Source organism: Sturnus vulgaris, chromosome 8, assembly GCF_052056855.1.
Source record: "Sturnus vulgaris isolate bStuVul1 chromosome 8, bStuVul1.hap1, whole genome shotgun sequence".
Lineage (NCBI taxonomy): Eukaryota > Metazoa > Chordata > Aves > Passeriformes > Sturnidae > Sturnus > Sturnus vulgaris.
Window position 1 is genome coordinate 20,036,843 of NC_142250.1, and position 21,308 is coordinate 20,058,150.

Genomic DNA, 21,308 nt, shown 5'->3' on the forward strand with positions numbered 1-21,308 from the left:
AAATTTATTAGCAATGCTAAATAAAGGCTAAACCAATTATCACCTCCTCACTCAGATAAGTTGTATACAAAAAGTATACACACAGACACACATTTTCAAGGCTGTAAACAGACAAATATGTTTGCTGGAGAATGTGACAACGTATTGCACTCTCTTCAAAGGTCCATTATTTTTCAACCATAATTTTGAAATTAACATTTCTATTATGTATTTAAACAAACAAACACACACTGCTAACCTAAAAGAGGAGAAATAGTGAATTTCTAGAAAATGTTATGTTCTAATCTTCAGCCAATGGGTACATCCACCAAGCGTGTATAAATATGTTGATGTGAGTTTCAGTGGCTATATATCTTGACAGAATAATAAATTATCAGTAAACTGTATCAGTAATTACCCAAGTTTAAGATGCATAAAATTATGACCATGCAAAAATAGTGAAGCCTATGAAGCAAAGTCCAAATGAAGCACATAAAAAAATTGAACCACATTACATATAGAGTAGCACCAGTGAACTGAACTCAAGATCTAGATTCACACCACCATGAAAAAAGTTGTTTAATCCCAGGAGATCCCTTTCAGGAGACAGTGGTGCACACAGCTATACAGATGAACCTCTGGCTGTGTTGAAAGTGGGATAATAAAGGATAATAAATCTAAGCACAAATGTAAATATTTGTAGCCTCATGCTGTAAAACCTCTTGCAGGAGTTAATTTCAGCTGTGGCTTGCAGGATAATAATAAATGCTATTGCAGGCCTGATTCCTAGTGCTAAAGGCTTTAATACTTTAAATATAATGGTACACAAACATTGTATATCATGTGGAACTGCAACTTTGGCTTCCTCCCAATTTTCAAGCTCTTTGCTGCTACAAACAAACCTTCAAGCACGTGGAGATTGGGCAGCAAAGCTTCACCATGTGCCAGCCCTTGGTCAACAGGGACAGAGCAAACCTCAGAATTTACATAAAAGCAGCATCTTGCTGAATCAGCAGCACTAAACACTAAACAGAAACGGATTCTGCCAAATTTATATTGGCCTTGTTTGAAAGCCACAAAGACAATAAAAAATTCTACAGATGCAAACAAGGTAACAATATTGTTTGTTTGAAGGCAAATTATTTAAAAAATAATTTGTGGAATAATACTTGTGGAATTTTAATCACATTTGTCAAACTTTTTACCTAGCAAGCTTAGCAAAAAATGAAATGGTTTGAGCACATTATCCTTTGGAAAAAAAAAATTTACTCTTTTTGCTGAAATACATTAATTTTGCTGAAAGAATTTTTTTTCTTGAGAATTTATTTTCTCAAATACTCCATAAAAATATTTTCAGCATTCCATTTGAAAAACATTGTTTCAAATCCAACCTTCCAGTACTCTTAATACTGTCCCAAACAATTTCAAGAATACTACTGAAATCCCTCCTATTGGAACACTCACATTCTTATGTAGCTAAAGGCATTTTTGTTGAAGGGGATGGCTTGTAATAGGCTTTGCACAAAAAATCATCAGGTATGCAATAACTAAGCAAAAATAGGAAAGTATCATTATGAAATAAAAAGCTTTAAATGTCAAAACTTTAAAACTATTCTTTTCTAATCAACTCCACAATATTTTTAAAAGTAAAATCATTGCTTTAAATTTTCTACAGATGAGATTTTACATCTAGTCCATGATAATATACTTAGGAATAATTCAAGAGACACAAGGATGTTTCATGTTAAATTGAAATATTCAGGGTAAGATCATATTGTGATTGACATGTGGAAATGAAGAGTGAACAATTTTTCTTCCATGATACTAAATGTTTCCTGAGTTTCATATTTTATGTTTTCAAGGTCAGCTTTCATGCATCATTGCCATTTTTTATGTGCTCCTTTTTACAGTGTACAAGGAAATGAACACAAGACACTAACACTAGAGCTAAATAACCATGCTGAAAACTGTACCTTCCAGCAAACTTATGGTGTCACTCTTACTCTGCTGCAATAGCCTCTAAAGTGGAAAAAAACACAGCGAGAGAATTGCTAACATAAACCAGAACAATCCAAGTTAAATATACTAGATATGAAAGGCATGAAATTATCAACAACTCCTCTGGGTATCCTTCATGTTTACCATAAAGAATAACAGTTCTTTCAAATAAGTAAAACATTAGCATTTTAGAAAACACAAGAGGTGTCTTGGCCTATGCAGAAAATTATATTTGGTTCAATTAACCTTTAATTTCTGCAAAAGTTTTGCAAAATCTTGTTTTAACTGCTGACAAGTCCTAGCAGGTCTCAGGAATGCAGCCTTTCCAGAAATTTGTGAGATATTGCCTTTATACCCTAAAATACCTCTGTCAATCTGGCTTTACATTACTTTTCTTGTCTCTCCCAGATTTTTTAAAAAGTGGTATCCTCAATTTGCTGAGTGTTGCCTCTGTCAGTTCCCCAAACTGGCACTAAGCCACAGCAGTTATAAGTTTATTGTCAGAATGTTTTTCTCAAGCTGAGAAGGAGCATGTAGGGTTTTAGCCATGGCCTGAGAAGATGCTCTAACACATTCACAGGCTTCAGCTCCAGCACTACATTAGGTATTTACTGACATTTCATCAGTGTCATTCATTTGCCTTAACACACTGTTCTTGTGGACACTTACCTCCTGCACAAACGCTGGATGGCTCAGCCGCTAGGATCTCAATGCAAGACTTCTTCAGAATCTAAAAGACATAGATAAGGGCATTTTTTTGGTAACCATTTTCATCTATGCTTTATTAATGCAGGAAAGGGCACCCTTCGCTGTGTTTCAGAATTTCCAACTTACTGAATCAATGGTTCCTCTAAGGGCATAAAAGCCTCCCTTAACTGGAAAAACATGATCGATGCTGTCAGCAATCGTTGACAGCTGCAAAGAAAGACAATCATAAATCATGAGGAAAACAAAATTACAGTGAACAAAACCAGGCCCTTTCATACTTGCTAAAAGACATCACAGTGACACGAAATGATTTATGCCCCAAGTAATTAAATAAATGCCTTCATCTGATGCTGTTACTTGTGCAGTAAGTAGTATAACAGAAAAACACAAGAGAAAACAAGCTAGTTACCTGAGTTTCATTAAAATCTTTCACTCCAACACAATAAACAATAGCTCCAAAGCTCCTGGCTCTGTTGGCCTAAAAAACCCAAGAACTGCCATTAAGCGCAAAGCCATATCATCAGTGGAGTCAGCAGTAAACGTGTACAGGTTTGACAAAAATTAGTTTGGATGAAGATAAAAGTGACTTACTTCTTGTTCTGCATAATAAAACTGAGCATCTTGCAACTCTCCATCCGTCAGGGCAATAATCACACTGGCGGTCCGGACTCCTGCACAGAGGGCAGTTAACAACAGATTGTATACACATGACAGCAGTGGGAAAACGTCTGGAGCCAGGCAATCCTTTTTACTGACAAATACACACAAAGCCACAGGGCCAGACTCTCAGCCTGTTTGTATGGACCTGGGGATGCAGCAGCTGAAGGCCAGCTGCAAGGTCTGCAGCGAGCCAAAACCAAAACCTGTGCACCTCCAGGTCACAAGCATCTCTGGAGGGGGAGTGCTGCTCTAACAAGGGCCCCACACTGACTCTTCTGTTCTGAATAAAAGAGAGCAGCTACCAAGATTACAGACAGCTTTCACGTGGAGAACTGACAAAATGGGTTTGCAGAGAAGGACAGCTTTCCTCTCTTCTCTTGACAAACTTGTCTCTACATAACCATTGTCCGGAGAGTGTGGCAGGAGACACCTCTGCAAAAGGAGCTTTCCTGCCATCCTACCTTTCCCTCCAGCAGCCTTTGAAAGAGCAACCTCACTGAACATGGCATGAAATGGGCTTCTACAGGGAGGTCAGTCCTACAGTTCTCAAACAATAAGAACTTCACAAGAAATCTGAGCGTGTGAAAGCATTAAGATCAGGGTCACTAGAAAAAAAAAATCATGTCTTGAGATACAATATTTTGTAACCCATCTAAACTTACATGACAAGGTTGCTTAGACTGCAGAGATTTCTCTATGTTATGCAGTATAGAATGCAATGCTACCTAGAAAAATGCAACCTGGTAACAAAATTAAACCAAATTAACATGCAAACTATGGTTCAACCAGCCATTCTGAGTCCACAGTTCTTAAGCAAAGTAACAAATACACATACATGTTACTTTCAGGCAAGCATTTGTTATCTTTTCAAAATAATCTGTTACAATTTCAAGTGTCTTCCTCCATACTGTCTGAAATTACAGATTGATTAGTTTTGACAGGTTTCTTATGCCATGCAGTCCTTCCTATGTCATGTCACACACAGACATAAATCTTAAAAAAATGACCTGCAACTTGGAGGAAAAATAGCTTGGATTCCTTTTTTTTTTTAAACTGCACCCTTGAAAAATGCTGAAAAAAATCTGGAGATTATTTTGTTTTCTTTTCAATGCCTGTTTCTTCCCTGGGAGTTTAGCTTCTAAATCCAGTTCTCATCTACTCTTTTTCCTTTCTAATTCAATTTACGTAATACTTGATTAGTTCTTAGCTATAAGCTATGAAGTAAAATTGTTTTCACTTCAGGACTCCTGATTTTACTGGCAGAAATGCTGCAACACTGTGCAGAGCTGCTGCTCCCACACTCACAGTCTAATTTAATACAAAGGCACCAACTTGTTTCTCCATCTTCCAAAGAGACCATTAGCCTATAAATGAGAACCTCACACCAGAGTATGAACTAGACAAGTCTTGTTAACTAATTAGGCCTTCTTTTGGCACAGAAAAAAAATCCACAAATACACTTTCCTCTCAAAACTTAGTGAAAATGCTCATTTTAGCAACTCAGAATCTGAACACAAAGCATTCACACTGATTCAAAACTATCATTTGCAACTACACTAATGAGAACAAGGACGTGGGACCACAAAGCAGAGAGGGCTGAGTGCATCAGGATAGAAAGGACTAGGAAAATGTGGGTATTCCTGTCTCCTGGGTGCAAGATGGGCAGCTCTGGCTGCTATGGTTTGGTCTGCATTCTACAGTGGTCAGATCTGGGATCATGCTGGTCTTCTCTGATCTCAATAAACCATGAATCACGCATTTAGAAGTAGGGCTGTAGTCAAAATGGAATGTGGTATTGCATAACAGCACTCCTTCTCCAATACTTCTTTCAGTGGGTTTACTGCAGGTCATAAAACTAAAATCCCTGTCTTGCCAAAGCAGATATACAACATGAATGATACACAACACGTACCTCCATAGGTTTCATGGTAAATTTGCTCATTTGCCTGCAATGAAGTGTGGAACATGGTTAGCTCAAGAATACGAGCAGGAAGTAAGCAAAGTTTCTATGTGTAAAACAAAGAAAGTAGGTACTGTGATGTGTACCCTTTTAAATCCTTCATGCATGAACGTGTCTCCTCCAGGCAATTCTTCCTTAAGTATGCTGAGCCCTCGTCTTATGGCTTCCCTTTGGATTGAAAAAAAAAACATACACAAATAAATAAAACAAAAAAATCCCAGGAGAATATTAGACGTTTTTTTCTTTTGTTGAGATATTCCTATACCACAGCTAGAGTATGCAGCCTGTCAATCAATTGCACAGAGTTGCACATACACATCAGCTGGAGCACTGGTTGAACCAAGACTGTTTCCAAATTCCACAATTTATCAGCCAAACACCCATGGGGGCACAAAACCAGACATAGGGTACAGCATTAGGGTAACATATTTTAAAGATGCAATTCCATCCCTGCTCCCTCATTCTCATATATTCTCAGTCAGGATAAAATTGAATTAAAGCCAATGCCAGATATTAAACTGCAGAACAAAACAGAGTTTAAAAGCTTATGACCCTGCCACAAAAATGAGACAAATTAAAACTCTGTATTGAATCAGTCATCAGGACAGTCTGGATTTGGATTTTTCCATTTTAAAGACAGAGGCCAAAAGATAAGAGAACGGGATGGGAATGAGGAGAATTTCCCATCCTAGACCAGGGACTCATTAACCTTCCTGGGGCATAGATTACTCCTGAAAACAGAAGCACTTGCAAGTCATGATTCCTGTTGCACAGTTTCCTACTCTCCAAATACCTATTAACCAAGAGGATTGTTCAGGGACATTAATAATTTAATTGATCACCAAATGACCGTGATTCTTGACAAGGGTTCTCATTATATTAATGGAACACAAAGCACAAATATTCAACAGATAAGACATAGGCAGTTCAAACATCAGTTCCAGATGCCATGGGACAGCCTTTCTTTCAGAGAATAGTGAGAACCTTTCTAAACTCCATTTTGCAGCTGGGTATTTTAGGTAACACAACCTCAGTTACAGACAATATAGGAAGCTATATGGGATGAAAGTAAAAATCAGGAGCTTGGATTGAGGAACATCTTTAGAACAAAAACCACATTTTTACCCTTTTGAAGTACAAAATGAGCTGAAAAGGCACACAGTGATCCATACAGAGAACAGGATTTTAGAACAGGAAACACTCTAATACCATGCTCAACATATTGACAGAGGGTTCCTGTCTACTTTCCACCTTGCAAAGAGCAAATTCACCCAGGGAAAAGTAAGCAAGTTTGAGCTCTGCCACCACGATACATGATGAAGACCTGAAACAAAATTCAGGGGAGCCAGCACAAATGCAAGAGCCCTGCAGGGTAGTTGGCTTAGGATCAGTCCCTGGAGTACAAAGTTGAGGGAGTAGTTGTTCTTTCTGCTCCAGAGTTCCCATTATTTATAGGGTGCCCTGTACTATTGAGGCCCTCTCACTCAGTCAGCAGCAGCAGCAAAAGCAAAGGATTTAAGCTGAAATGAAAAAAAAAACCCACAAAACTTAGAAACACCCAATGGCAGGGATTTGTATGTGTAAGGAAAATTAAATTTTAAAAATAACATTTTGGTGGGTAGGGATTTTTTTCTAGGGCTCGTTTCCAGTGGTGGTTTAGGGGTTTTTATTCATTTGTTTTTTAAAGAAACAATTTGGTTGTGAATTTGGCAACCAGGATTTTGCTCCACCTTTTTTTCTTACAAAGATTGTCACTTGGCTTTGCAAACCACCCCTGGCCCAGGTGCTGTTTGCAGGCAGTGCAGGAGAGGAGTGCCACAGCCTGGTGAGGTCCTGCTCCAGCACTGGGGACAACCAACTGCAGGTGTAAAGGTTTGAGCTTTGAGTCCCTTCCAAGGGCACTGGGGATCTCTCATACACTCCTTTGTTCACCAGTTCAGGGTCTGAGATCTCTCCCACAAAAACTGTCCTTATTTGGGTAGCTGGGGATAGCAAGTATGTGCCTGGATCCTCAGCTAGAAATGCAGTTTCCCCCTGAAATACCACAGTAGAGAACACACAGCCCAGTGCTGCCTTCCTCTTACAAAACTGAAAAGAAAATTGAAATGGGACACCCCAAGGCCTTCTAAACCCTCCTCCAGTTGGGAATGGAGGAGAGGATTTGAGCTGGTGCCACACCAAGGACCAAGACCCAAACTCTGGGTGTGGAGTCACTCACTGTTTGAGGGAAAGGATGGAGGGTATTTCTGGAGGAATGCTGTGCGAGGTACTTGCCTGTTCTCTGTTAGTTTCATGATCGTAGTGCCTCGTGAAGAGAAAACAATGAAAGACATCCGCAGCATTGGACTGAAAGAGAAGAACGAGCCACATCCACATCACACTCGTAACTTCAGCAGAAATTCACTTGCTAATAAGCACTGAACAAAAAAATAAATTATGGACAGGAAATTAAAGTATCATTTAAAAAAAAACTTTACCTTATGAACTTCTCAGCCAGGCTTTCCACAAAGGAGTAAATCTCAGTCCAATGATTTTTGACACTTCCAGATCTGCATACAAAACATAACTGATTACATTAAGCTTTCTTTGCAGTGAAATTCCTTGTTTCACTTTGAATTTTAAGCCTGACCTACTCCAGAAGGTGGTTAGGGACACAAATTACATAGAGTTGTGTTGAAAGCTGCAATAAAAACCATGATGACAAAACTCAGACTCAAAGACAAGCAGTAAGAGGTCTGAAATGGTTTACCATAAAATTTTGAAACAAACTCAGTAACCCTTCCATTTTCTTTTGTTCCTTTTACAGCATAAAATATAAACATTTTCTTCTAGTTTAATTAATTTTGACTTCCTTAAATTATCTGTTATCAAATTATTTGCTTTCCTAGAGCACAGCTCTGCCCTTGCACCACATAGAAAATCTTGACTGATCTATTCTCCCAGAATGTGTGGGATGATGTTTCCATGATTTACTGTTTGTTTCAAAAGAGAAAGCTTTTTGAAATAATTCTGAAGGGAAAGAGCACTCTTGCCTAATTTGCTGGACTAATATTCTGGGCAGTCAATCCCTGGCTCCATTATGGATTTCTTGTGAAAACTTGGACAACTTAGTTACATGCAGAAGACTTACACACCCATGTTGCCACTTCCATGATATAAAACTACATTACTGGCACTCCCTGTTTTTTTTCTGCCAAGTCTTAGCAGGGACCCCCACAGTCTGATGGGACTGAGACCTCAAAGAGAGCCTTGCTAACAGCAACCCTACAGTAAATTACAGATTTCTACCACGTTGATCTATACCATACACTTTCAAGACATTGAAAGGGCTACAAAGCATGAAAGTCAATGGTTTTAAAAGCCCTCCCTAGGACTGTGGTGTTTATGAAAGAATGACCCATTTGCTTTCCTTCCTTGCTGAACTCATCTACCAGGTGTCTTAGGCAGATAAAAAGAAAGAAAGATAAATTTAACAATGGCACATACACAAAATCACGGTGGCTTGAATGCAGAACTAAAAAAAAAAAAACCTTTTGAAATTCAACTACTATAAAGCAGTAGGATTCCTCTAACTGCTGCTAGGTATTTTTCTGTGTAAACATGAGAAAACAATTACATTTTTCAATTCTCAGTTCTACTGTGGGCTTTCCAAGTGATCTTATGCCAGTCACTTATGCCCTTGTATGTCAGACACAGAAGCCCATGTGTGCAATGCAGGATGGCACTGCCTGCCCTGCAGCAGTGCTGGTGGAGTGGAGAAGGGCAAAGATAAAGGGACAAGGACCAAAGGAGTCTCCTGAAGTACATAAGCTAGAATAAATTGGCTTGTGTAACCCTGTGCTTTCATGCTGCTCCTCTGGAGAACTGGTGATTCATTCACAGAACAAACTGGTTATCAAAGAATGAAGAAATTTCCCTTCCAAGGAAAGGCAACAAAACACTGGGGACTTCTCAAACCAGGGCTCTGGATCCTGGGTAATCCCCAGTTTATATGTGCTGCAAAACAATATGTTTATCATTTGTGAACAGCACCAATGAAAGGTGCTGGCACTATTATCAAATTAACCCTATCAACACCTACGAGTTCCCCACGATTTTTATGGAAGTCCCAGGCTAAATCTCTAAACATAATGAAGTCAAAGATTTCCTTAAATCTATCCAAGATGCAGCTACAGCTCCCAAACTTCTTAAAAATTCTTTTCCCCCTTCAAAGCTGACACTTTCAATTTCATTCTGAGCTTGCCATCTGACTTAAGTTCAACTCCTGAAATTTTCATTGAAGTCTATTCCCCTCACAGAATAACCATATTTTCTTACTTGGAAAAGACTGACCTATTTTACATGAGGTATCAAATTTCTACTGCCAGCTGCAGAGGCACTAATGCAATCTAGAAAAAAAGTAGCAGCAAAATTTCTCTTAAACTGCAACAAACCAACATGTCCAGTACCTTCTTAGGACTGTCAGAATTACTTCTTTTTTCTCCTTTTTTTTTTTTTCTCCTCTTGGAAAGAGTACAGCCAGCAAGAGGATTGACTGTGATAAATCAATAGGTGCCCACCCCTGAAAAGGTAGGGAGGTCAGTGTCATGGATTAGTCCTCAAAGGAAGCATACTGTGCTCTCAGAGTGCCCAGCTCTACATCCCAGAGCTACAGCCCTGCAGAGAAGAGTTGCTTCAGCACAGCAGTGAGTGTCCTTCACCCCTGAGAGGAATTCTGCACCCACATGTTGCTTACCAGCTGGGAAGTGTCAGAAGTGTCCCCAGTCTATCAAAAGGGAAAAGTCAAGGCCAGATAAAAATACTAGGAAGAAAATGTTAGTTTCAAAATCCCATAGATGGAGTACCAGTGAAGTGGTCAGCATTTAATCACTTTTCCCACACCACACTCCTCCAAGATCAGGTGTCATCTCCCACTGCAAATGGTACCAAAATGCCATCAGTGCCAGTCATGTCAAAGCCCTCATGAACACCAGTGGGAGTGATTTATAGAAGAACCTGATTTCCCTTTCCTCTCACCCAAGCTTTCCACTAAATATCCTCGTGTATAAAGCTATTTGTAAAGGACTTTTATTTACCATTTCATATATATATATATATATATATATATATATATATATATCATATATATATATATACATACACCCTTTGGAGGTTTCATGGGTTTGGCCTGATAGTTTTGTTTGTTGCCCCAAAGGCTTCACCTCATACCACCAGCAAAGGCAGTTTTAAAGGCAAATTAAACAAAAAATTATGACAACGAAATGTTTGCTAAATTATATACTAAGTTGTCAAATGTCGTCAAATATGAGTTCCACCACTGACAAACATAACTGCCTCATAGTATTGAGAATCCTGAGCCATTTCACTGCCACTGGAATCTTATCTTCCACGCTGCAGAATCACTGTTAATATCAGCATAAACTTGCTGCCCTTAGTGGCTTGATCAGACTAGGAGAATAAATGAAGCACATCAAAGACCAGCACTGGAGTATGACACACACTCATCAGCACCTGGGACAAGCCATGGGGAAGTGACACAGACAGGGAATCTCATGTATCCTGCTGTGGAGGTTTATCCCAGTAGGTCCACCATGACAGTACTGTGGCTATCTCCAAAAAAGAAAGATCTGACTGCAACACAGTCTATCTTGCAGGCTCACACCTCTGAGATTCCCTGCTTTCAGCCATCAGCTACCTAGCTCAGCCTTCCCTGCCCTTCCTCCCTACAATTTCCCTGCTCAAGAAGCCCAGGCAGCCTAATACTCTCTGCAAAGTGAATAGTGACCCAGAGCTGACGAGCAATTTGGGTACCTTTTGGAGTCAAGCAGGATGGTGAGGCTTTAGCCCTCAGAGGTGACATATTTCTCATTGTGAAAGAAAGTACACAGCAATAAACAGCTGCTGTGGGCAGCTGGAATGTTCCAGAAAGCATCTCAGAGCCTGTTTCTGCTGCTGCTTTCACTGGGGTAAAACTGGATTGGGACCATAGAAGTAGCAAGATTTCCCCAGTTTATACCTATGCAATTGGGACCAGAATTCAGCCCAAGTGAAGTTTAAAAAAAACAGAAACCATTTGCCTTAAGCATGCTCCTTGCTCCACGAGCTCTGTTCCCATTACACACAGGACAAAGAGAAAAGTCAGCAAACCACAACACAGGAAAGAATGTCCTCCCAGCCACATCAGGACTGGGCTTGGAGGAACAGCTGCTGCTGCAGTTCCTGCTGCTGCTGTTTTCCTTAATTTTATATTGCTACTGCTCGGTGGGAGGGGAAAAAGAGGAGGTCGGTGAGTATTTCTGGGGGTGGAAGGAAGTGATGTGATTCCAAGGCTTGATTCCATTCCTGCCAATTTTGGAGTGATTCCTTCTGGTTTAGCAGAGCTCTGTGTCAGCATAAAAACCCCGAGCATGTTAGAATTGTGTCTACCTAATCTGAAGTATTTCACTGATGTTTGTGAAGACAAAGAACAAGAAAGGTTGGAAACTTTTTCTTCCTTCCTAACAGGCTCCCAGCAGCAGTGGAAGCTGGAGCCTGGAGAAATGAAGCAGCACAACCCTGGCATAAGGGGTGCCACCCTCAGCCCAGTCACTTCTGCAGGCAAAGAGCAGGAGGGCCAGTTGTGTCTGTCCTAGAGCACATGTGTTCCACAGCTACTGCTGAATTCCCTGTCAGGAGCCCACATGGATCAACCCAGAGCAATATACAGCAGTCACCTAGCTGTGCAGTGAAAGTTAAAACCCCAACACTACCCAAACGGTAAATATTTTTATTACCATATGTACACAAAGAAGGCAGCAGGACCGAGGGCTTTTCATCCCTGCTGAAAGGGACAGAGTGAAACCCCTTGAAAGCACAGAGCTGCCCCTTGTCCTGTTCCACACACACACCCCCATGCACATTTGCCTCCATTACAGATTAGCTGAAGGCAGCAATTCCAGACATCCTGGAGCAAGTAAAAGAAATATTTTTACTGATGCTGGGTTTAGTCGGAATATGGTGTCAGAGGAGTACAAGACTTCTTAAATTTGTCAGTCCTTCTAAGTCTCTACCCCCTTGAGCTAATGATGGCCCTGTACATTGTCCATTGCTCACAAACGTGACACTGTTGTTATTTGGAGAGCTCTTTGTGGTCACAGCCACATTGTAGACAGCAGAATTCTTGCACATGGCTAATAATGGCTCTGCAACAAAAGCAAACCCTGGGGCACTGAGTTTGTTGTGGGTTCAGAAACGCATGCCTGAGTGTTCATCCACCCCTCTGCTCCCTTCTGAGCCACCAGAGCATTCAAAGTGACAAGAATCCTCCTCTCCCAAACAATGCATCTCGCAAGCATGGAAGGGAACTTGACTGGGTGATTCATGCAGTTTCTATCATCTGCTCCAGAGGCAATTAGAAACACAGGCAGAGACAGCCATTCTGAGACAGTCTTTGCTTCAGAGTACTTGTAACATTAATGGACAAGACAATGGCTGGAATGGAGAGGGGAAGATGCAAAGAAGTGACTGCAAAATGGGTTTTAATCCTAGGCTAGCATCTGAGTAGTGACCCAAAGTACTTGAATACAAAAGGTTTCATGACCAAACCCATTAATTTCATAGCTAGCTTTTGTCCTGCAGATAAAGTCTTCAGCAATATTGCAGATTTCTGTGAAATCATAGCTCAAACAAAACACTGCCCTTTGATCCTACAGGCATCCATCTCATCCACAAATCCTATCCAGCTGATGCCATACTATAATTCTTGCTTAGTCCCTCACCAACATCAGGGCACAAAATGAAATTCAGAAGCCATGCTCACACTGCATTCAGCCACTTCAGATCTCCCTGTAAAGCTCCAGGGATGCTCTAAGCAGTGTCAGGGCAAGAAGACCCACTCTAAGCATCCCAGGGAACAAAGCAGGGCACATAATCACCAGCCATGCTGGAACACTCTTAACAAGGTGCAAAATATAGGCAGGAGCAGGGATATACAACTCTTGAGCTGTTAATAGCTCACAAGAGTCAATTAATTTCTGTATTTGAGATTAGAAGATTTAGTCCTACTATACCTCATATAAATTTAATTTATAACACTGACTTTGGTCTGCAAGCCCAGACAAAAGTAATGAAATTCTCAATCACCGAACACACAAATAAAAATCCTAGGTCAGTGGGAATGTTACGGTTTACTTCCTTGGCTCAAGCCCCAAATAAATCAGATTTAGTTACATGCATAAATAGACTGCAAATGACAAGCTGCCATGGCTTTTTCCTCCCGTTAACTGTACATGTTTTATGTCAAATAATCATTACCCATTAGCTTTGCCTTGTGTTTCCTAAAAAATTTTTTTCTTGGACTGAAGGAAGGAGAATCGATTTTCCTGAATATTTCCTTTTTTCCTGAAAGAAGTCAAAGCTGGCAGAAGAATATCAGACAAATAAAACCTGGTCCAAATAACATAGATATGTCTGAAACAGAATAAAAATTTGCTTTGGAACATTCCAAGAAATTATACCTGGTTGTAAGCAAATCATAGCACTGGCTACAATATAACCACAACAAAGAAACATGCAAAGGCAAAATACCAACAGATAACATTTTGAAAACAATAAAAAATTTTGCTTACAGGCAAAATTGCTTACAACTTACAGCAAAGGAGGAAGACAGGCAACCACTTTTAAACACACACACAGAAAACAACGCTATCAAAGGAACAAAGCTGATACTTCTGTTCAGACAGCAACTCCTCCCAGCTGAACTGCATCAGGTTCGACATCTTACACTGAACTGAAGTCTGGCTGCAGCAGGTAAATATTCTTCCTTAGAGAAACAGAGTTCAACAGTGGCTTAAAGTCAGTCAATACCAACTTTTCAAATACAGTTAAGGTAGGTGATAGAAGGTGTTCAGACACCTATTTTTGCCAATAATCTGATTTTCCAACCACAAAGATGTGGTTTAGCCACTCGTCCCATAGAATGCACATAGAATGGCAGTAGACTGAAACAGCCTGGAGAGAGAAGATGCAGAAGTTCCCACAGGTCGAGCTCCATACTAATGATTTTAGGCTGGGATTACATGGGGCAGGAAAAGAAGCACAGGGCTGCAGTGAGACCCTAAGGCAAAAAATATTTGCTCTCACTAGTACTTGTAATTCATGAGTGCTAAATTCATTCAATTCATTGGCAAGGAAATCATTGGCGGGGGGGGGGGGGCAAATGTGTTTACCAAATGCTCTTTGTTCACTTTAAATATAGCATATTGTGAAAAAACATCATACATTGAGATCAGCAATTCCCTCTAGTAGTCTTAAAATTTTAGAAGGTGCTCTTAAATAGCAGCTCCTGAAATGCTTTTGTTCTGAAAGCTTTTGGCAAATCAGGAAGGATCAGCCTGTTTCCCTCCGGACATTTCCCACACCCACTGCCTTTTCAATGGCAAGTTGAGAAAATGTAACAGACCCAAAAATCAAAATCAGGAAGGATACTGGACAGGGTAGCTAATTCCCACCTAATCAGAGGTTGTGCTCTTCCCCACCAGTCACATTCACCTCTGGAGCAAGGCTTACTAAGTTGAAAGGGAGGCAGCTGAGAAATGGATTACAAGTGAGAGATTGGGCACGCTGTACTGACGTCTTTACCCAAGTTGCAGGTGACATTGATGCTCTTGGGATCACAGAAGACAAAGTAAAATTGATGTGAAAGACAATATTGTTGTGGGCCCAAAGAGACAAAGAGGGACTGTACAGAAGTTCAAGGGGAAGATGAGGACTGGAGAAAATGTAGTTAAGCCAAACTCCCCAACACATCAGTTATAATCCAAGAAAACCAGCCAAGACTTTATCAATATATTTCCACTGCTGTGATCTATGCTGTGGAAAAAGGAAACATTTTCCCAATCTGTACAGCTCATTTTTCCCCAAAATCCAAACAACTTTAAGCAAACATCTCAAACAGAAAAAATAAGAAGACACTTTTGTCTACCTCACAGTCAAAAATAATCAAGAAATTGTTCCATATTGGGTAAATTACAACACAGCTCTGCAGCTCAGATCTGTCATGTCAAACATTGCCAGGAGCAGATATTTATGCTAAGTATAAGTCCTCACTTTAAAGAGGTTTCTATTTGTTGCATTAATAAGCAATCATAATGATGCTACCAGGCACTGTTATAATTAGGAAACATTAGAGGTCAGTCATCCTTTCTTCTCTTCAAGTGCAATTCAGTATGATTACAAACAACAGCTGGATGTTAACAGCAAGGCAGGATGAAAGGGAATTATTTACATTCTCAAGCACAAATATGTCACTACAAGACCTGATGGTCAAGCAATCAAATCCCTAAAGGGGCCTGTCCTCTGCAGTTTAAGATGGGACACAAACAAGTTCTTTGTGCACTGGGACAACCTAAGAAAATGAAGCAACCAAAGCAAGTGACAACTATTCGAAAATCCATTATGTCTGGCTTAAAAGCTTAAGACCTTTTTACGTGGTTTAAAGGTAAAAATGAGAACTTTGCTATCACAAGTGACTTGATCTTACTACATGCCATGGGAGAGGTGGGTGTGCCAGCTGCAACATCTACTGCCTTACCTCATGTAGAGAGTGACTTAGTTGCAAACAGAAGAATTTTTGCAGCTTCATTATGATACTTTAAAGTTTCCACTATGCCTTCAAACAAGCTCAGGCCTGCACAACTCATAAAGCACAAGACAGAGACAGCAAGACTGCAGACTTTAGGCAGCCGCCTCTGCAGCCAGCAAATGTCCTGTTCTCCCAGCTCCAAGAGATTTCCTCATTTAAGCGTCCCCAAAGACAAGGAAGCCCTAATGTAGCTCTGGCACGGTCGGCCAATCCTAAAAGAGGATGATGGCTGGTCTCCCTCTCACACATGCTGCTTTTCCCTTTCATTACACCACTTTTTGGGGCATCTAAGGTTTAGTGGCACTGCCCTGATCTTGCTTATCCTATGGAGTTAACATGAAGGACTACAATCAACTTCAGGCAGAGAAAAACTGTAAGGAAACAGTAAGTTTCTTTTTTTTTTTTTTTTTTTTTCTAACTGGCAGCACATATATTATACCAATAACTTCACCAGAAGATGATCTTTTCCATCTGATAGTTGTTGCCTGCAGGATTAAATTCTCACAGGCTTGCCTGGCAGAATGAAAAGGAAAAATCATGCCCCAATAAAGTCATTGCAGTAACACACAGTGCATAAACAGAAGGGTTTGTTGTCTTCTTCCAGACTGCCTCCTACTGATGTGCGATTACATCTTCCTATTGGGAAGCAAAGCAAAGCCGACTTCAAGTCATTGTGGTTCAGCCAGGCTGACTTTAGAGACAGGAGCTGTCATTCAGCTCACTACAGGGTCACAGTATTAAAGCCTGGTGTTTTCACACAACCCATACTTCAATCCCAATGTTAACAGCTAAGACTGAATGTATCTAACTCTAGACTGGCAGGGCACCAACACAGAGAGGCAATCCCCAAGCCATAGGGGTATACTTTGTGGTGCATATGGCTAAGTTTTCCTGGGTTTTCTACCACTTGAAATTAGAGACAGAATTCTTCACAGATATATGTCAGCACGGATCCAATTCTTAAAAAACTGTTCACTGCATTTACAGATTTACCACATGCTTTTGATTGGCTTCCTGTCTTCTCTCTACCTGAAATACCCTGAGTGTCCTCAACACCAATGAATTCTCAACACTATCTAGCTCCTTCCTGATAAACTGTCCCAAGACCCAGGGTCTATCCACTGAAGCAGTCCTCCCTGCCTCCACAAAGCTCCTTGTATTGTGCCAGATGTCTCAGAATATAGCTGGGATAAATACAGCCTCAGCCAGCATGGGACCTATGCCTCCCAAGATCTGGCACTCTAATATTACCCATATGGATTGTAATGCAATCCAATTGAGACCAAAAGCAGCTTTGCCACCACATTGTTACAGACTTTGTAGGAGCAGGGATAGAGTCTAAAACCACTTTAGGGGCCCGAGTAACACTTAACATAGCTTTTTACCAAAGGGGAACTCTCTAAGCTCATAAAGACTCAGTTTGCAATTGCAGCTAAAGAGCATTTTGCCACTGGAACCCAAATGCATGACTTTTTACTTCAACCATGATCATATCCAGTTTCCAGTGGACCACTGTAGTGAATGGACAGCACCTGAAATGAAAGATCTGCAGCTTGCTAAAAGTAAACACATTATTTCAGGTCCAGAGTATTAAAGAGGAACTTGCTTAGATAATCACCTTCCTACTGTTTGAAGATCAGTATCTCTGAGCAAATTGCTCTTTTCTCTGCTTTTATCTCCTTGAATGCTAACAGCATAGCCAATAAAGGGCATTCTGAAATATAGATGAAAAGTAGCCTAGGGGCACAGTGTGGAGATTGCTAGGGGTACTCAATGTCACTGTAACAGGAAATTGTACTATAGAAGACAGAGAAGCCACACTGCTATGACCAACATTAATTGATACAGAGAATTCAGTGTGGGAAGTGGGCATAACAACAGTGCCAGTCACTTCTTGGAAACCTGGCAGGAATGAATTTGAGAACCAACACTAGCCCCCCACAGAGCCCTTTCTAGACACAAAGGTTACTTCAGGAACAAGATCTAAACAAAAGAAAAACAAAACAATGACCACATGGTGGATTAGTGTACCTTCTAGAAAGGCATAATTCCTTTGATCTTCAGCTTTTTTTGCTTTAAAAACAGAATCACTATTTAATGATACTTCTTCCCTTCTTGAATACATCTTGAGTGATAGTGACTTTTTGCCTCTTGCAGGCTGTACAGAAGGCCTTATGGATTGATCTGTTTTCCTAACTGGGGAATAGAGCAATGCAGACTTTATACCTGGCCTCAGGGCAAGAATGACAAACTCTTCCATCTTTCATAATACCCTGCCACATAGGTAACCCAGGACATATTAAATAACACAGCCATCTCACTATGGGATACTAACAATTTACTTCTTGAGTTAATCCCTCAGCTTTAACCCTATGTCAAGCCAGAGCAGTACATCAGAAAAAAGAGAAATTTGTACCTTCTGAAAAACACCTGTGGATGCACCAGTTTACCATTTGCTTTGCTAGTGCTTGCTAAAACATGCCTACACATGTGAGCTTAATAATATCCCCCCTGCCATGCCTAAATTTAGCTGGTAAAGTATTAAAGAGAAGTATTTTACAATCTGTATTAATAGATGTTACTAAACACAGCTTTAGACAACTCTAAACCTAACAAAACTTAAAAAAAAATTAAAATAAGTTCTATAAAACGTTGTTCTTATTGAACTTGTAAAAACACAACCACTCCATACAAGCAGTCTGGTCTTAACTTTAGGTAGGTCTGCATGGTCCAAGCACTGCTAAGTCCCACGAGTGACATCTCTGCACACAGCCCAAATCATGACACAAAAGTCCAGGAACGATGGGGGTACTGAGCAACATCCCCTCAAATCCAACACTCACAGCCCACACCCCACATGCTAGAACCTGAAACCAACCCAGTTTCCCGGGTTTGCATGCACAACTAACTCAGCATAAAGGACATTGCTCCCCTAAATGCTCCACTTGGGAAATGTGCAAGTTTTGGGGGGCAAAAATAAGGAACGAGCCCCACACGTCACATTTGGCATCAGGAGAAGTCGTCTGGGAGGACGGGGAAAAGAAAGAAAGAACATCCCTGCTGCTGCAAGGAGTCACTGAAGGGTGAATAAACGTTTTTAAATGCGACTGTCACTTACTTATCCAGGACGAAGTAGAGATCAAAGGCACCGTGACAGGAGCGCTGCTCTTCTTGCTCTTCCTCCTCCTCTGGCCGGGCGCAGCAGATTAGGTTCCCCATTGCCAACAAAAAGCAGCACAAAAATGCCGCTCTCTCCACACTGCTCCAGCAACTCGCCATCTTTTCCCTCTCCTTAATTCTTCCTCCTCCCCCAGTCTGTTTCTCTGTCTGCAAATATTACAGGCACTTCGGAAGCACCGAGAGCAGAGAGGGAAAAAAAAACTAAATCAAAACAAAACAAGAAAAAAAAAAAAAAATCACTAACTTCAGGATCTGAGCTCAACCCTGAGAGCTCAAGGCAGCCCTACCCGCGGGGCGCCGGAGCGCTGGCTCCAGGCAGCGGCGTGAGCCCAGGCGGATGGTCCCCAGAGCCCGGTCCCCATTCCCCGCCGCCTCGGCGGCTGCCCCGAGCGCCTCACCCCGTCCCGCAAGGAGAGAAGAGGCTCCTCTCGCACGGGCCAAAGGCAGGAAGGGGCAGAGGGAGGGGAGCGGGAGGAGGGAGACAGGATCTTATGGGGGGCAAGCCGAACTGGGACTTTCCTGTTCCGGGATACCGAGATGGCAAAGGCTGCTGCTAGCGAGAGACCGAGGTTAGGGACCGCTGCCCGGCGCCGCCGGGACACAGGGCGGGCATTCCTGCCTCCTTCCCTGTCGGACTGCCCTCGGGGCAGGACAGCGGGAGCGGGGTACAGGACTCTGCCGCCGGCGGGCAGGGAAGTCGGCCGGGGGCCGGGGCAGCCCAGCTGCGTTCCGGAGCATCGCTGCGCGTCCTGCTAAACCTCTCTCCCGCAGGCTCGGGAGCGGCTGGAGCCCAGAGGTGGTTAGGGCTCAGGGGTGACGACACCCAAGGCAGAAAGAAGTTGCTGTAGGAGATGTAGGGTGTCATGGCAAAAACCTGTGACAATAAAGCAGAGGTGGGGGTATAACGCGAGGGGGCACTTAAGAAAAATCTGTTTGCAGCTGAGTGCAATTAAAAAGATTATTGCTTGGGGGCGGGGGTAGGGGCAGGTTTTCACGGCCCTCTCGTGCCACAGCAAATTGTTTCTCTTCGTGGAAATCTTGGTTTACTCACACTGGAGTCCGAACACATCCTGCAGGCGATGAGTAACGATGAAATTAAATCTCTTAATGGAGGCTTTGTACAGCAGCATTATCACTCCCCTCCTGATACACACAGGTTACAAAGCGCTGCCCTAAAGAGATTGCCCTAAAGAGATCTGGATTCTGTCTCCAAAGTTTGAATAATTAGCGGCTTCCAGCCGCTTCCCCCTCCCCCACACTCGTTTCAGCCCTTAATTAATGAAAAGAGCCACGAGGGGTGATGCGAGCAGAGTCATGTTCCATGACAGAGCTGAGGCTGGACATTTCTCTCTCGGGGCGAGGCTCCTATCGCGAGTCGAGGAGGAGGGAATCCATCCATCCATCCCCTGCGGGGTGCTGGTGTGCTGTCCCACCGAGCACAGCGCCCCGAATACCTAGGCCACTTCACCCGGTAAGCCGAGCTATAGCGCTCCAGCCGGAAACCGCTTATACGTGCCAGCAGCAGAAAGTGACACCTCCTGCCCGCGACAAAGGTGGTACCAGCGGGGGACACGGCACACCGGGCGGGCTCGGCCCGCTGCCCAGCGGGCGTGGCAAGTGTGTGTTGTTTCCCCCCCCCGCACACGGCAGCTCTGCCCGCTCGGCCCTAAGTGTGCGGCTCTGTGGCGGAATGGTGGGATGGATGCTCCTCGCAGCCGGAGCGCCCTTTCACTGTGCGCCCGAGTGGGACACGCGTGGACGCGGCATTACTGCCCCTCCGCCCAAAGCCCCTTCCCCGTCGGACCCCGCGGCCCCTCCAGCAGCCTTGGCGTGCTTTGTGCGGTGTAGGCTGCCGCCCACGAGTCTGAAACAAAGTTTGCCCTTGGGGGAAAGCATCTCCATTTCTTCGGGGAAAGCATTTCAAGTTGCCTGTTTCTGTGCTGGACCGAGTTCAGACACATCCAACCGCGGCGGCGGTCGGGGATTTATCAAGGAAAGATTAGAGGGTCCACCGGTTTTCAGCCGCTTGCCTGGTTTAACTATGCACAGCTAAAAGCTGAATGCACTGCTTGAGCTCACCACTTGAAAGGTTTTTTGAGCACTGGCCAGTTGAGACCCAGCGATTACTTAGATCTTGGAGAAGTAGAAAAAACCCACATCCTCCCTCTCGACATTCACAAAAAATGAGCAAGCGGCTGCTGA

At 42.3% G+C, this 21,308-nt stretch overlaps 1 protein-coding gene across 2 annotated transcripts in view; it reads right to left on the reverse strand.

Moving 5' to 3' along the window:
• The window catches only part of ANTXRL (ANTXR like), a 53,169-nt gene extending 32,947 nt beyond the window's left edge, over nucleotides 1–20,222 (reverse strand). Inside the window, exons 1-10 of one of the 2 annotated variants that reach the window (XM_088169074.1) lie at nucleotides 20,158–20,222; nucleotides 19,045–19,307; nucleotides 7,783–7,854; nucleotides 7,580–7,651; nucleotides 5,392–5,473; nucleotides 5,258–5,291; nucleotides 3,277–3,356; nucleotides 3,095–3,163; nucleotides 2,812–2,892; nucleotides 2,647–2,707 (exon numbers count right to left, since the gene is read on the reverse strand). In XM_088169074.1, the coding sequence (XP_088025200.1) occupies nucleotides 2,647–2,707; nucleotides 2,812–2,892; nucleotides 3,095–3,163; nucleotides 3,277–3,356; nucleotides 5,258–5,291; nucleotides 5,392–5,473; nucleotides 7,580–7,651; nucleotides 7,783–7,854; nucleotides 19,045–19,205 (712 nt within the window). In that variant the 5' untranslated portion in view covers nucleotides 19,206–19,307; nucleotides 20,158–20,222. Of the gene's footprint in view, nucleotides 1–2,646; nucleotides 2,708–2,811; nucleotides 2,893–3,094; nucleotides 3,164–3,276; nucleotides 3,357–5,257; nucleotides 5,292–5,391; nucleotides 5,474–7,579; nucleotides 7,652–7,782; nucleotides 7,855–19,044; nucleotides 19,308–19,504; nucleotides 19,617–20,157 lie in introns of those variants that run through there. The other variant, XM_014875410.2, reaches the window with a different exon arrangement.
• Between the last annotated feature and the right edge of the window lie 1,086 nt (nucleotides 20,223–21,308).